The sequence below is a fragment of the Ipomoea nil genome, unplaced genomic scaffold (genome assembly GCF_001879475.1).
Source record: "Ipomoea nil cultivar Tokyo-kokei standard unplaced genomic scaffold, Asagao_1.1 scaffold0317, whole genome shotgun sequence".
Lineage (NCBI taxonomy): Eukaryota > Viridiplantae > Streptophyta > Magnoliopsida > Solanales > Convolvulaceae > Ipomoea > Ipomoea nil.
This window is the reverse complement of record NW_017616745.1, coordinates 6,448,125-6,461,334: the sequence shown is the minus strand read 5'-3', so window position 1 is coordinate 6,461,334 and position 13,210 is coordinate 6,448,125. Positions and strand designations below refer to the sequence as shown.

The 13,210-nt window shown below is 36.5% G+C and overlaps 1 protein-coding gene across 1 annotated transcript; it reads left to right on the top strand.

Annotated features, from left to right (window-relative positions):
- The first annotated feature begins 8,871 nt into the window (after nucleotides 1-8,871).
- On the top strand, nucleotides 8,872-12,288 carry LOC109166695 (uncharacterized mitochondrial protein AtMg00810-like). The gene is made up of 2 exons (XM_019315591.1): nucleotides 8,872-8,911; nucleotides 11,321-12,288. The coding sequence occupies exons 1-2, from the start codon at nucleotides 8,872-8,874 to the stop codon at nucleotides 12,286-12,288; spliced, it is 1,008 nt and encodes a 335-aa protein (XP_019171136.1).
- Nucleotides 12,289-13,210: the final 922 nt, after the last annotated feature.

Sequence of the window (13,210 nt, the reverse complement as noted above, 5' to 3'; positions counted from 1 at the left end):
TTTTGCTTTTTGCTAAACCAAGATACCAATCTTCCCCCTAAGAACTGGCATGTCCCTGAGGTACTTTTTCGATCGATTTTACACCCTGCAAAGTCTGCATCTGAAAAACCAGTTAGTGTAAAATTACCTTCTTTGGGATACCATAATCCCACATTGATTGTTCCTTTTAGGTATCAAATGATTTTCTTGGTAGCAAGAAAATGACTTTCTTTTGGCTTTGATTGGAACCTAGCACATACTCCCACTGAGTAAGATATATCTGGTCGACTTGCAGTGAGGTATAGTAATGATCCAATCATTCCTCGATATTTGGTTTCGTCAATGTCTTTGCCTTCATCATCTTTATCCAATCTTAAAGACGTGCTCATCGGGATCTTGATTGAGGATTTTCCATCTTGACCAAATTTCTTTATAAGATCTTTTGTGTATTTGGCCTGATTGATGAATATTCCTTCGTTGAGTTGCTTTACTTGTAGACCAAGAAAGTAGTTCAACTCTCCCATCATGCTCATCTCAAACCTATTCTGCATGAGCTTAGAAAATTTCTCACATAAAATTTTATTAGTACTTCAAAAGATAATATCATCAACGTAAATTTGTACCAATAAAATATGATCATTTTCTTGAATTCTAAATAAGGTTTTATCAACAAGGCCTTTTGTGAAACCACATTTAATTAAGAACGTTGATAAAGTGTCATACCAAGCTTTAGCTTGTTTCAACCCATATAACGCCTTCTTTAATTTGTAGACCTTATTAATATCACCTTTTACCTCGAAACCGGGTGGTTGTTCGACGTAGACTTCTTCTTCAAGTAAGACATTTAAAAATGCACTTTTCACGTCCATTTGGTAGACCGTGAAATTCTTGTATGCGGCATATGCTAGAAATATTCTGATGGCTTCAAGTCTTGCAACGGGTGCAAACGTTTCGTCGAAGTCTATTCCTTCTTCTTGTGAATATCCTTTTGCCACTAATCTTGCTTTATTTCGAACAACAATTCCTTCTTCATTGGCTTTGTTCCGGAAGACCCATTTTGTTCCAATTACATTGTAATTTTCGGTTCTTGGAACTAATTCCCATACATCATTTCTTTTAAATTGATCCAGTTCTTCTTGCATTGCATTAATCCAGTCCGGATCATTTAGGGCTTCTTCAATACTTGTTGGTTCCACCTGAGAAAGAAAACAGGAAAATAAAGCGTCTATATTTGAGGATCTTGTTTTTACTCCTTCTCGTGGATCTCCAATAACTAGCTCTGGAGGGTGATTTTTGAGCCATCTCAAGTCAGGTTGTAGATTGCATGGGTTTTCCACGTTTCCTTGTTCAGTAGGTAAGTTGGAGGTAGACTCATTTTGCTCATTAGATTGTTCTCCAACTTGTACTTCTGCTTGAGAATTTTGTATTTCCACGTGTGGATCTTCATTTGCTTCCACGTGTCCTTCACTATTGCAATCAATGTCCAATTGCTCTATTCCCTGCACAACACTATCTTTAAAAGATATGTCAACATCATTAAATGATTTTTCAACTTGACCTCTTTCCTGATCATTTTTGTTGCTTTGGGTTTCCACCTTATGGACTTCATCAAATGTAACATGAATTGATTCTTCTACCACCATTGATCTTTTGTTCAATACCCTGAAGGCTTTACTGGTAGATGAATATCCTAAAAATATTCCTTCATCTGCACGCTCATCAAAAGTCTTTAGATATGTTTTACCATTATTAAGAATAAAGCATTTGATACCAAACGTATGAAAATAGTTGAGTTTAGGTTTTCTCCCTTTCCATAACTCGTACGGAGTCTTATTGTGAGACTTGTATATCAAGCTTCGATTTTGCGGATAACATGCGGTGTTGATTGCTTCAGCCCAATATCTTTTAGGTAGCTCTGACGTAATCATCACACGTGCGGCTTCTTTTAGCGTTCTATTTCTTCTTTCGGCTACACCATTTTGTTGTGGTGTACGTGCGGCAGATAATTGATGTAGAATTCCTTGAGAATTGCAGTATGCTTGGATCACTTGATTCACGAACTCAGTTCCACGATCAGTTCGGATTTTTGCAATTTTCAAGTCTTTCTCGTTTTGTAGTAGCTTAAGTAGTTCTGGCAACTTTTGCTCCACTTCAATTTTCTTCTTGAGAAATATCGTCCATGTGTACCTGGAAAAATCATCAACAACAACTAGTGTATATTTCTTACCACTTAGACTTACTGGGTCTACTGGACCGAATAGATCCATGTGTAGTAGACTTAGCGATCTTGTTGTAGATTCTTGAGCTTTGGATTTGAATGATGACTTGATTTGCTTTCCTCTTTGGCAAGCATCACATATTTGATCTTTCTTGTAAACAATGTCCGGTAGACCTTCAACGAGTTTGTTTCTTGCTAGCTTGTTGATGGTTTTGAAGTTTAGATGATTCAACTTTCTGTGCCATTCCCAACTTGATGCGTGTGAGTTGTTTGCTAGTAGACATACTGATTCTTTTGTCGTGTTCTAATCAACCACATACATATTTTTCTTCCTTATTCCTTCGAGAACAACTTCTCCCGAGGAATTATTCTTCACTTGACATTTGTCTTTGAAGAATTCTACTAGATACCCTTTGTCACAAAATTGACTTGTACTTAACAAGTTGAATTTTAGACCTTCAACAAGGGATACATCTTCAATTGTTAAACCATTGCGGGATATTATACCAATTCCTTTGGTTATGCCGTATCATTCATTTCCACCGAATACGACTTTTGGTCCTTCGATATTTTTGATATTCACAAGACTAGATTTATTTCCGGTCATGGGTCTAGAACATCCACTATCGAAGTACCAAATCTCCTGCAAATAAATTACACATTTTTAGGTACCCAACATGATTTGGGTCCTTGGGTGTTAGTCATCTTTGGTACCCAAATCCACCTTGTACTCACTGATCTAAGTTTAGGTGATTGGTAACCATTAAACACATTATAATCATAATCAGGGTTGTAAAAATCGGTCTAGGCGCCCGCCTAGGCGCCAGGCGCCTCTAGACCGTGACGATTTTCTCCCTAAGCGCCCGCCTAGCGCCTAACTCGGCCGATTTGGCCGCCTAGCGTCTAAGTTAGTCGAGTTAACTTGTCCATTTCGGTCGAGTTAACCCGATCAGCTCGGCCTATTTTTTTTATTATATATGTGTGTGTGTGTGTGTGCGCACGCGCATACATATATATAAAATGACATATATACACGCGTAGACTAGTTTGATACTTTGAATCTTTGGATGATTGAAGTATTTGAGTATTTCATATTTGAGTATTTTTATATTTTAATATTGTTTTAATGTTTTTTTTTTTTTAAAACCATTGTTTTGATGTTATGACTTATGAATTATCATTAATTCATTTTTTTTGGATGTGTTATTTGATTAAATGTTGAAAACAACCCCATTAAAATTGTCAAACTGCAAGTCTACCACTATTTTTTTGGCGCCGCCTAGATTCCGCCTAGGCGCCGCCTAGACCGCCTAGGTGCTAGGCGCTGTTCGGGCGCCCGACTAGCGCCTAACGCCTACTGCAACCATGATCATAATTGATTTTTGAAAACATTTTTGGTGCTGGTTTTTAAAAATTGACTCGATTCTTTGGCACTTGGGAAGTAGATTGTTTGAGCCTATGATAGGCATTAAATCTGGACTTAGTCCATGGTTTAATATTATCAAACCAATCTTGTTCAGAGGGATAAAATCTCCTTGTCCCAATTCTCGGATTTCTTCCCATTTTCCTATGAGGGCTTTGTGCACTTGACTCATTGGTGTGTTTCCATTTAGGGACAAACTTTTGCCTTTTTATATACTGCTTAGGCGAAATATTGTTTCTTTGAGGCTTCGGCCTTGCAGCATTAAATTTGGCGTTGGTTTGGTAACCAATTCCTTGTCTCACTGTGCTTTCTTGACCTTTTACAAATTTTACTACTTGGACTTTATTAGTTCAAGGTTCAAGCTGTAGTAGAATTGGTCAATTTTTCAGAGGCTTGAGAACACGATGGATCATAACCAAGTCCGGTTTTATCACTTGAGGGTTTTTGCATATTTACCATTTTGTCCATTATTTTGGATGAATGTGTAAATGTTGCTATAACCTCTCTAAGGTTGTGTTCTCTCACTTCCCTTGATTTACACTCTTCTTGAAGACAAATAATTTTATCCTTCAAGTCTTTCACTTCAAGTAGAGCATTTTGCAATTTTTTATTTAATTCACCTTTTTCAAGAATTAAAAAATTATTGCGCTCTTTGAGTTGAGAGTGAGTGTCCATTACGGTTTGGCATTCTTTCATTAAGTGAAAGAAGGACTCTCTAGAGAATGAAGAATTTACAGAGTCATAAGAATTAGATGTTACCTCATTTTTTTCATTTTCATTTGCCATAAGACACATGTCCTCGTAGGATGAGTTGTTGGGCATACTCATGCAAAACATTGCATTGTCATCTTTTGAGGTGTCACTTTCATCACTTGAAGACTCTTCTGACTCACTTGTCTCAAGTGGGTCACTGATAAGTGTTTTTCTTCTCTCCTTTGTGAACCTTTTATCTTTGGTCTTGAATTCTTCCTGTTGAGGGTTAGAAATATTTGTGTATTGACTTTTACTCACCTTGGGGTGTGGACAACTTGTTGCAAAGTGTCCAGGCTTTCTACAATTGTAACACAAATTTGAATCTTCCTCAACCATTTCTTTCTTTGAATTTTTCGTTGCATTCCGTGGTTTTCCTTGTGAATTTTTCTTGTAGTTGTTTCTCTTCATGAATTTCCTAAAGTTTTTGACAAAGAGAGCAAATTGATCGTTAGGCAATAATTCAATATTTTGTACTGACCTTGAAGTCGATGGTTGCTCGACTATGAGTGCGTTGTTCTTTTCTTCATGATCTTCCTCAATCCTTGATTTCATCTCAAACTCATAAGCTTTTAGATAACTAAAAAGCTTATCGGTTGATAGAGTTTTTAGATCTCTATGATCTCTCATGGCCGTGACCTTCATGTCCCATGTAGATGGTAGACCACATAGGATTTTGAGTGAGATTTCCTTTTGATTAATGTCTTTTCCAAGATCATTAATCTCTCTTAAGATTTTAGCAAATCTTGTTTCCATATCGGTAATATTCTCGCCGTTTAGCATTTTGAAATCCTCGAATTTCTTTAATGTTATGGTGAGTTTATTATCCTTTTCTTGCTCGTCTCCTTCACCAATTTGAATGAGCATTTCCCAAACTTCTTTTGCGGATTGGCATTTTCAAACTTTTAGAAATATCGTGTCATTGATAGACTTAAACAAAATATCTTTGGCAATATTGTCCAAGTTATTTCTTGTTCTATCTTCACGAGACCATTTCACCTTTGGTTTTGGAATGTATTGCTGAGTTTCGCTTGTTTGTACGGATGAAGTGTTGACTTGCAAAATTTCAATAGGACCACTGGTGATGACTTCCCACATTTCATCATGTAATGCGGATAAGTGTACCTGCATGCGAATTTTCCAATCATCAAATTTTTCTAAGGAAAATAATAAGTTTTGGGCAAGAGCCATATCTCTTTTCATCATATTGATTTTTCAAGATCTGTCTAGCAGTCAAAATTGACTCAAATAGACAACCGCTCTGATACCAATTGTTGGTCCCGATAGGGTGGTAAAAGTCTAGAGGGGGGGGGGGTGAATAGACTTTTAAACTTTTTCAAAATTAAATAACTCTTTGGTAATTCCAAATCTAAATAACAAGTAAATAGAGAAGTAATTAAATTGAAATGCACAGCGGAATAAATATGTGTAACGAGTTATGCCCAATCAATAATTTGAATCACATGCACGTGTAGGATAAGCTCAGATGATGTGTAAGGATGACATGAATATCTTAAATATTTAAAGAAGATTGTGCACTCAATATTTAACAATAATATTCAAGACTATAAATAAGATTTCGTGTCACGTCAACCGTATGATAAATGTTACATGCAACACGTCAAACTTGCTTAGAATAATTCAAATGTTAAGCATGGAAAGTTTGAGTTACATGCATACGTGAAAACACTAAACCCGAAAGATAAAGATAGACAATGAATAGTAAACGGGTTAGTCGGATGATAAATAAATAAAGCGAATTATGTAAGTGCGGTATGTAAATGAGAGAGGCAATTTATAGTGGTTCGGAAGTGGCGTAATCTTCCTAGTCCACTTTACTCCATTCACGTCTAGGAGTAATTCACTATTTTTCCACACACAGTTACAATAGTGAATAAGCGCTACACAAGCACTTCTTCCAGATGTCTTGCACACAACTACACCCAACTCCGAGTGTTTCGCACACAGCTACACTCAACTACGAGTATTTCGCACACAGCTATACTCAATGCCAAGTAAGTGTCTTGCACACAGCTACACTTAGCAACTACGAGTGTTTTGCACATAGCTACACTCACCAGAGTATTTTGCACATAGCTATACTCTTTTTACAATTACAAATACAAAGGTAATTGTATCTCTCTCCAACTAATTTTGAGACTATTCAGACTAAGTCTCTCTTCTAGATATCTCAATGAATATTTAGCACTTGTATTTCTAGAATTCGCACTTGTTCATCCGTGTGTTCTCTTGTATTTTTTGTATTCACCTCTATCTCTTGTTTCTTCTTCAAGTCCTCATGGCCTTTTTATAGATAACCAAATATATCCGTTGGAGTGGGATAATTTGATATTTGAATTTTGAAGCTTCATAGCCTGATATTGTTGACAATAGTAGGTCTTTAATTTTGATTTGATTGTCAACTTGCCTGACAAGATAATATTTTATTTCAACTTGATTTTCAAGTTGTTTCTAAAATATTATTTTCCTTGTCCATTTTGAAGTTCCAACGTCTCTTTGCAATAAGTTCTTCTGATAGAATTTATTTCTAGGATAAGATTTTTTTATCCATGCCTTCATAAATTTTCCACCGTTCTGATCATATCTTTAGGCAATTTGGATTCTTGTGACATGTGAGATGTACCAACATAAATTCTTTCGAATTTATTTATTTTCTAATCATATTGCTTCTTTGTCACATCTTGCTCCTTTGAGACTCATTGTGCTCTAAAAATCATATCTTGCTTGTTTGACTTGCTACATCGTACTTTTCTGATTTGGCCATATTATGCTTCTTTCGCTTCTTGCTTCTTTGACTTCAACACATTGTGCTTGTTTGACTTGAGGGATTGTGCTTCTTTTGAGACATTGTGCTTCTTTTTGAGACATTGTGCTCCTTTTGAATTCCGGCTTATAAAAAATAAGTCCTTAGAAGGGAATTTATCTCAAGTGTGATCATTAGATATAAGGACTTCTACCATTTCGCCATTAGGCTCATCCGGTCTTTCTTTGCAACGCCATTGTTTAGTACTTCAGTTCCGGATGAATACTTGTAGGACCAAAATTAATTCTCCCAATTAATTTTGTTCTTCATGTAGTAGATTTTCCTTTGCATACTGGCTTGATATTCTGAATTATGATGCTTGTTCTAAAGACCTAAATTTTAAGGGGATCTAAAGTACATTTGGCTCATCAAAACTTTATTACAAAAAATATTCCTATCAATTTTCCTCCTTTTTGATGACGCCAAAACCTATCTCAGTCATTTGGCTTGTCTTTTTAAAAATAAATTTTTCAATAGATTTTATTAAGACTTGCTAGTATTCAGGATTTTGTATTTTTCTCGCGGTGTGGTTCTGTTTTGTCAAATGGTCAAAGCGACTAAGGGGATTTCTTCTGATGTTCAAGGTATTCTGATGTTCCATTGTTTTTTATTTCTTGTTTATCTGCGTTCTTGGGTTTGTTGTTAGGGTTGTTTTTTTTTTTTTTTTTTGGGAGGGGGGGGCGGGGGGGGGGGGGGGTTTGGGCTCCGGCGGGGGATCTCGGTTCTGTGGGGGATGGGGTGTGATGTGTTGTTTACGGTGGTGTGATTTTCGTGACGGGGTATGTTGGCCGGTCTGGGGTGCGGCGACGGTGGCATGTGGTGTCTGGTATTGGGTTTTTCGGCAGGGGTGTTGATGGGTGTTAGTTTCAATTGACGATGATGGTCTGCATACCAATGATTTCTTGATTTAATAGAATAATATGAAAATGATGGGCAATAGTTCTCCAAAAGGTTTCAACTTCCTTATGGGTATGTCTAACAACGAAAAAGTGAACTAGAATACTACAAATTAAAGAGGCTGTAGAAATGTGATTATGTATATTTATAGGCTCTAACATGTCTACAAAGGTTTATCCTACTTAGAAATTGATTTAACCCAAAGCCTCTTCTAAATCCCATTATTTTCTTTTTCCTTTGCCAATTGAACCATTATTCTTTCATTCTCTCAAAGTTTCTGTCGTTGAGGGGAAGGAGAGACAGAAAGATTCAAAAATTGTGTATTTAATCAAAATGTTGGGAAAAAAAATAGTTGTTTATTATGCTAAATAAGATTCTTGATGGTTTCATACATTCCCTTCTCAAGCCCTCTGCAAATTGCCTCAAGGTAAGCGCTTTTGTATGTTGATTTCCCAGTGTGTATTCATTTATTTGCGTTCTGATTTTTTTTTTATTTGGGAATTGTAACAGGAAACATTGCATTCTACTTGTTTGAAATCAATCAGGTTAGTGAAGTTAGATCCTTTTACTAGTTTTGCAAGTGCAATTTCCCCATTTTCTTGATGATTTTCCGTACGAAGAAAGTGAAGGCAATAATTCGCGTAGCTCTGTGTCCTTGCGTGAGAAAAAATAATGGGTTTTCTAATTACTAAATAGTTCTCAGAAGCTAAAGAACTCTAAGGCAAATATTGAAAACAGATAAGACAATTAGAACCCCGCTTATCAATTCTTATGTTGGTAATGAGGATTTGGCTGGTTTATTACAAGTTCTCAATGACAGGCATTCTAGGAGTAAAAATATTTCTGAGTAGAATAAGTTGATATCTGGGTTTTCTTGCATGACAATCAAATGAATCCTTGCATTTCCTTTCTGATTGATTTGACCAATGTTCTCTTGATTTGAAAGTGAAGAGAGCAATCTTTGCAGCTAATGTAGACTGAGTGGACTATGCTTTGTATCCTCTATTTAGTGAAAGAGCAATCTTTGCAGTTAATGCTTTTATGAATTTCCATGTTCTACTTAGCATTTCTTTTTCTGCCTTGATAGTTTGATGTATTGTATCTTTATGTTTCTATAACCCTTACTTGCTCTTATCTTTTCTGATTGTCCATTCTAAATTAAAACCAATAATTAAACAGTGGACAAATTGTGCCCAAATATCAATATTTATTATTGTTTTTTTCCTGGTGTTTTGTATGTTATTATGATTATTTTTGCGTTTCAATAATTGCGGTTGTGTGGCAATTCATATTTGTTCGTTATTTCAGTTTATGCACACGCCAAGCTGTAGCAACGCACACATCTAAATCTCAGAAACCACATGTGTGCGCTGAAGTTATTGGGTGTGTGCTCCGAGTCATGTGTGGAGGCTTTTGTATAGCTTTAATTACATGCTTGACAAATTAATTGAAATATGTATTTAATTATGTTTGTAATTAATTCAATTTTTATTTAAAAGTTTAAAAATTTATTATTATTAGTGATATGAAACTTAGATTATACTGTTCATACTGTAATGCCATATTATTTTAGAGTATGTCATAGAAGTTCAATTTGATTTTTATTAAAATGTCAAAATTTAGTTCAATTGCAATACAAAAACTTATATAAAATCAATGTGTGCGGTATAGTAGTTGAGTGTGTGCCCAGAGTTATTAATTGTTACATTTGATTCATTATTGACTTCCAAACCCTACAGTGTTTTGCACACGCCCAGATGAAGTAACGCACCCATCCAAATCGTTAAAATCTAGATGTGTGCGCTGAAGTTGTTGGGTGTGTACTTGAATACACGCTCACACTAAATAACATTTTTTTTTAGTTCATTAAAAACTAATAAAAAAATAACAACGGCATGCTAAAGTCCGTGGCTCATTAACTAGCACATGTCATACAACACTCATGCACACACCGACCTCCACAATACATCCTTAGTACTTACGTAGGTAAATTGAAAAAAATTTCACGCCAAGTTGTTCGCACATGCCGTAACACCCCGATGCACACACCTTTACTACCCTTTAGTCAGTATTAAAAAAAAACAACCACAAATCAAGCACGAATACACGACCACACCGTATAACAGTTTCATGCCAAGATCACATTATAATAACTCACACATACTGTTTCACATATACGCACACGCCACCGTACATTACCACTCAAGCGCATAAAAAACAAAAACCAGCGAATAGTGCACTTACAAATTATTATTTTAAAAAAAAAAACATTAACAAAAATTCAAGCACCCACATAATATTAATGATTGATTAGGAAAAAATATGTAGCAATGCCCCCATCCCTAAACGTTGCACACGCCAAAGCACATATTCGCACACACTACTGTAAGTACATTTTCGGTGTCCAAAAAAAAAAAAAAAACAACACATAATACTATTTCAATCTTCTTCTTTAAAAACAAATCATATATCTGACTTCACGGACACACTTAATATCAATTTTGGTAAAAATACCAAAAATAAAAAATTTCAAATCCCTCATCCCAGAAATTTACACACGCCAGATCACATGCACACACACACCATCTTAAAATAAATTTTTACATTGCTTCTGCATTCATAAATTAAGTTTTAGCATAACAAAAAATGTGGATCATTCACGTACACGCATATTATTAATGTTTGTTTGTTTTTTTTTTTTTTAAAGAAACAATGCTCTCATCCCTAAGCTTTGCACACGCCGGAGTACATATTTGCACACCTCCGTAAGTTCACATCCGGTGTCCACAAAAAAAAAAAAAAAAAAACTACACGTACTACTCTTACAATATTCTCCTTTAAAACCAACCCATATACATAAATTCACGCACACATATATAAATTATTTCCGTAAAATTACCACAAAAAAAAAAAACTAAAGATTTGCACACGACATACTACATACACGCACATACCGTCGTACATAATCAACTAAAAATATCAGCTCTCAATACCAATTATTACTAGTTATTACCTATAATATTCTACCTAATATTATGCTCAATATTACAATTTAATACTAACCAAAAATAAACTCAATACTAGAATTACTTTTAATCCTTATGTTTTAAAAATGTCCATAATTAATTTAAAAGAATCTTTCAATCTCAACCATCTCATGTATCATAGGGGTTGCACCGGATTCGAAGCCTATATCTATGCCAAAGAAAATACACCTTCCTTGGAATAGAGGCTTTCAGATCTACTCAGGGCCTTAATCTATGCCAAAGAAAATACACCTTGGACATATTGAAAGAGTATGGTTTTCTGGAGGCTAAACCTGCTTGCACTCCTATCACTGCAGGGCAAAAACTCACAAGCACTGAAGGTACAAAACTTGATAATCCTGAAGTCTACAGAAGACTAATAGGAAAGTTATTGTATCTCACTAATACTAGGCCAGATATCACTTATGCTGTCCAACAACTAAGTCAGTTTGTTGATCAGCCTAGGGACATTCATCTTGTGGCAGCTCACAGAATACTGAGGTATCTAAAATGGGCTCCTGGTAAAGGGTTGTTCTATTCAGCCAAGTCTCACCTCAAGTTATATGGTTTTTCAGATTCAGACTGGGCTACTTGTGCAGAAACAAGGAAATCTATCACTGGTTTTTGCATTTACTTAGGGGAATCATTGATATCTTGGAAAACAAAGAAACAAGCTACTGTTTCTAGATCTTCCTCAGAGGCAGAATACAGAGCTTTGGCCTCTTCTGTGTGTGAAATTCAATGGCTCCTATACTTGATGGCAGATTTGAAAGTGCATCCTGCCAGTCCAAGTGTGTTGTTTTGTGATAATCAGTCTGCCATAGCCATTGGAGAAAATCATGTGTTTCATGAACGTACTAAGCACATTGAGATTGATTGCCATGTGGTCAAGCAAAAGGTTAATGAAGGTGTTGTAAAGCTACTTTCAATTCCATCAAAGGAACAAACTGCAGATGGTTTTACCAAGGCATTGCCTAAGCCAAGCTTTGATGTTTTCCACTCTAAGCTGGGCCTTCAAGATATTCATGCTCCAACTTACGGGGGGGGGTGTCAAAATAACAACTCATTATCAGCTCTTCACCAGCTCATCTGCTTATCTGATCAGCCTCTCATATACTTAGCTTATATGTTTAGCCTCAAGGGCTTTTTTGTATTTTCCCCTGCTTCATAATTATGTTATTTCTGTTACTTAGCTTCCAGTCTATATAAGGCTGCTTCCTTTCTTCTTCTTCGTTCTGTACTTCATTTCATCAATAAGCAGCTTCTTCTTCCACTCAATTCCCTCACTAGATCTAAGATGCACTAGGTGTTCCATCATTCTTCCAAAAAGATTGAACCTCAACCCTAATATTGATCGTATACAAGGAAAAATTAGCGTTTCACATAATTGCAAACCAAGCAAACCAATTAAGTTACTTGCAAAATTTGTTTTTTTTTTTCCTTCGATTTTATTCGGTCCAGTTTTATATTATAACTTATTAAACAAAAGTTTCTACTTCTAAAATTCCACAAGAAAAAAAAAAAAAAAACACTAAGAGCACCATTTGATCAAAATGCCAAATAGAGAATACATGCAGATCATCTCCAGCTTTGGAGCATATATATATATATATATATATGATGGGGATATGGGACCCGGGGGTCCATTTTATTGGCATAGTATTGACCCAAGTGGGGGTGGTGATGATAGGAGATTGGCCCAAATCCTATTGGGCTACGAAGACAACGGGGGTGGTTTTCCAAAACGGAGGAGAGAAAGATTTCCGGGGAACAAACCGCCGGTGGCCGGTCGGTGGTGGACCGGTGGGGTGGTCCGCCGGACTCCCGACGGCGAGGCGTGGCCGGCCGGGGGGGTGCACCACCGGTCATGCCGGCAACGCCTCACCACCACGGCCAGTGAAGGCCCGCTGCGGCTATGGGTAAAAGGCCCGCTGCGGCTATGGGTAAAAGGCTCGCTGCTGCTGCCAGTGGGATTTGAACCCCTACCCTCCAAAATAGTGACATGAGACCAAGACCACCAACCCACTTCGCCTATTGTTTACCAAGGCGCAGCAAATGTATATGACCGATATTTGCGGGCAGGGCAGCCTCCA

What these genes read in the sequence shown, in the direction of transcription:
- LOC109166695 (XM_019315591.1), top strand. Translation starts at nt 8,872, where the DNA reads ATGAGGATTTGGCTGGTTTATTACAAGTTCTCAATGACAG. An exon ending in TTACAAGTTCTCAATGACAG is followed by an intron (nt 8,912 to 11,320) that starts GCATTCTAGGAG and finishes TCCTTGGAATAG; the next exon opens with AGGCTTTCAGATCTACTCAG.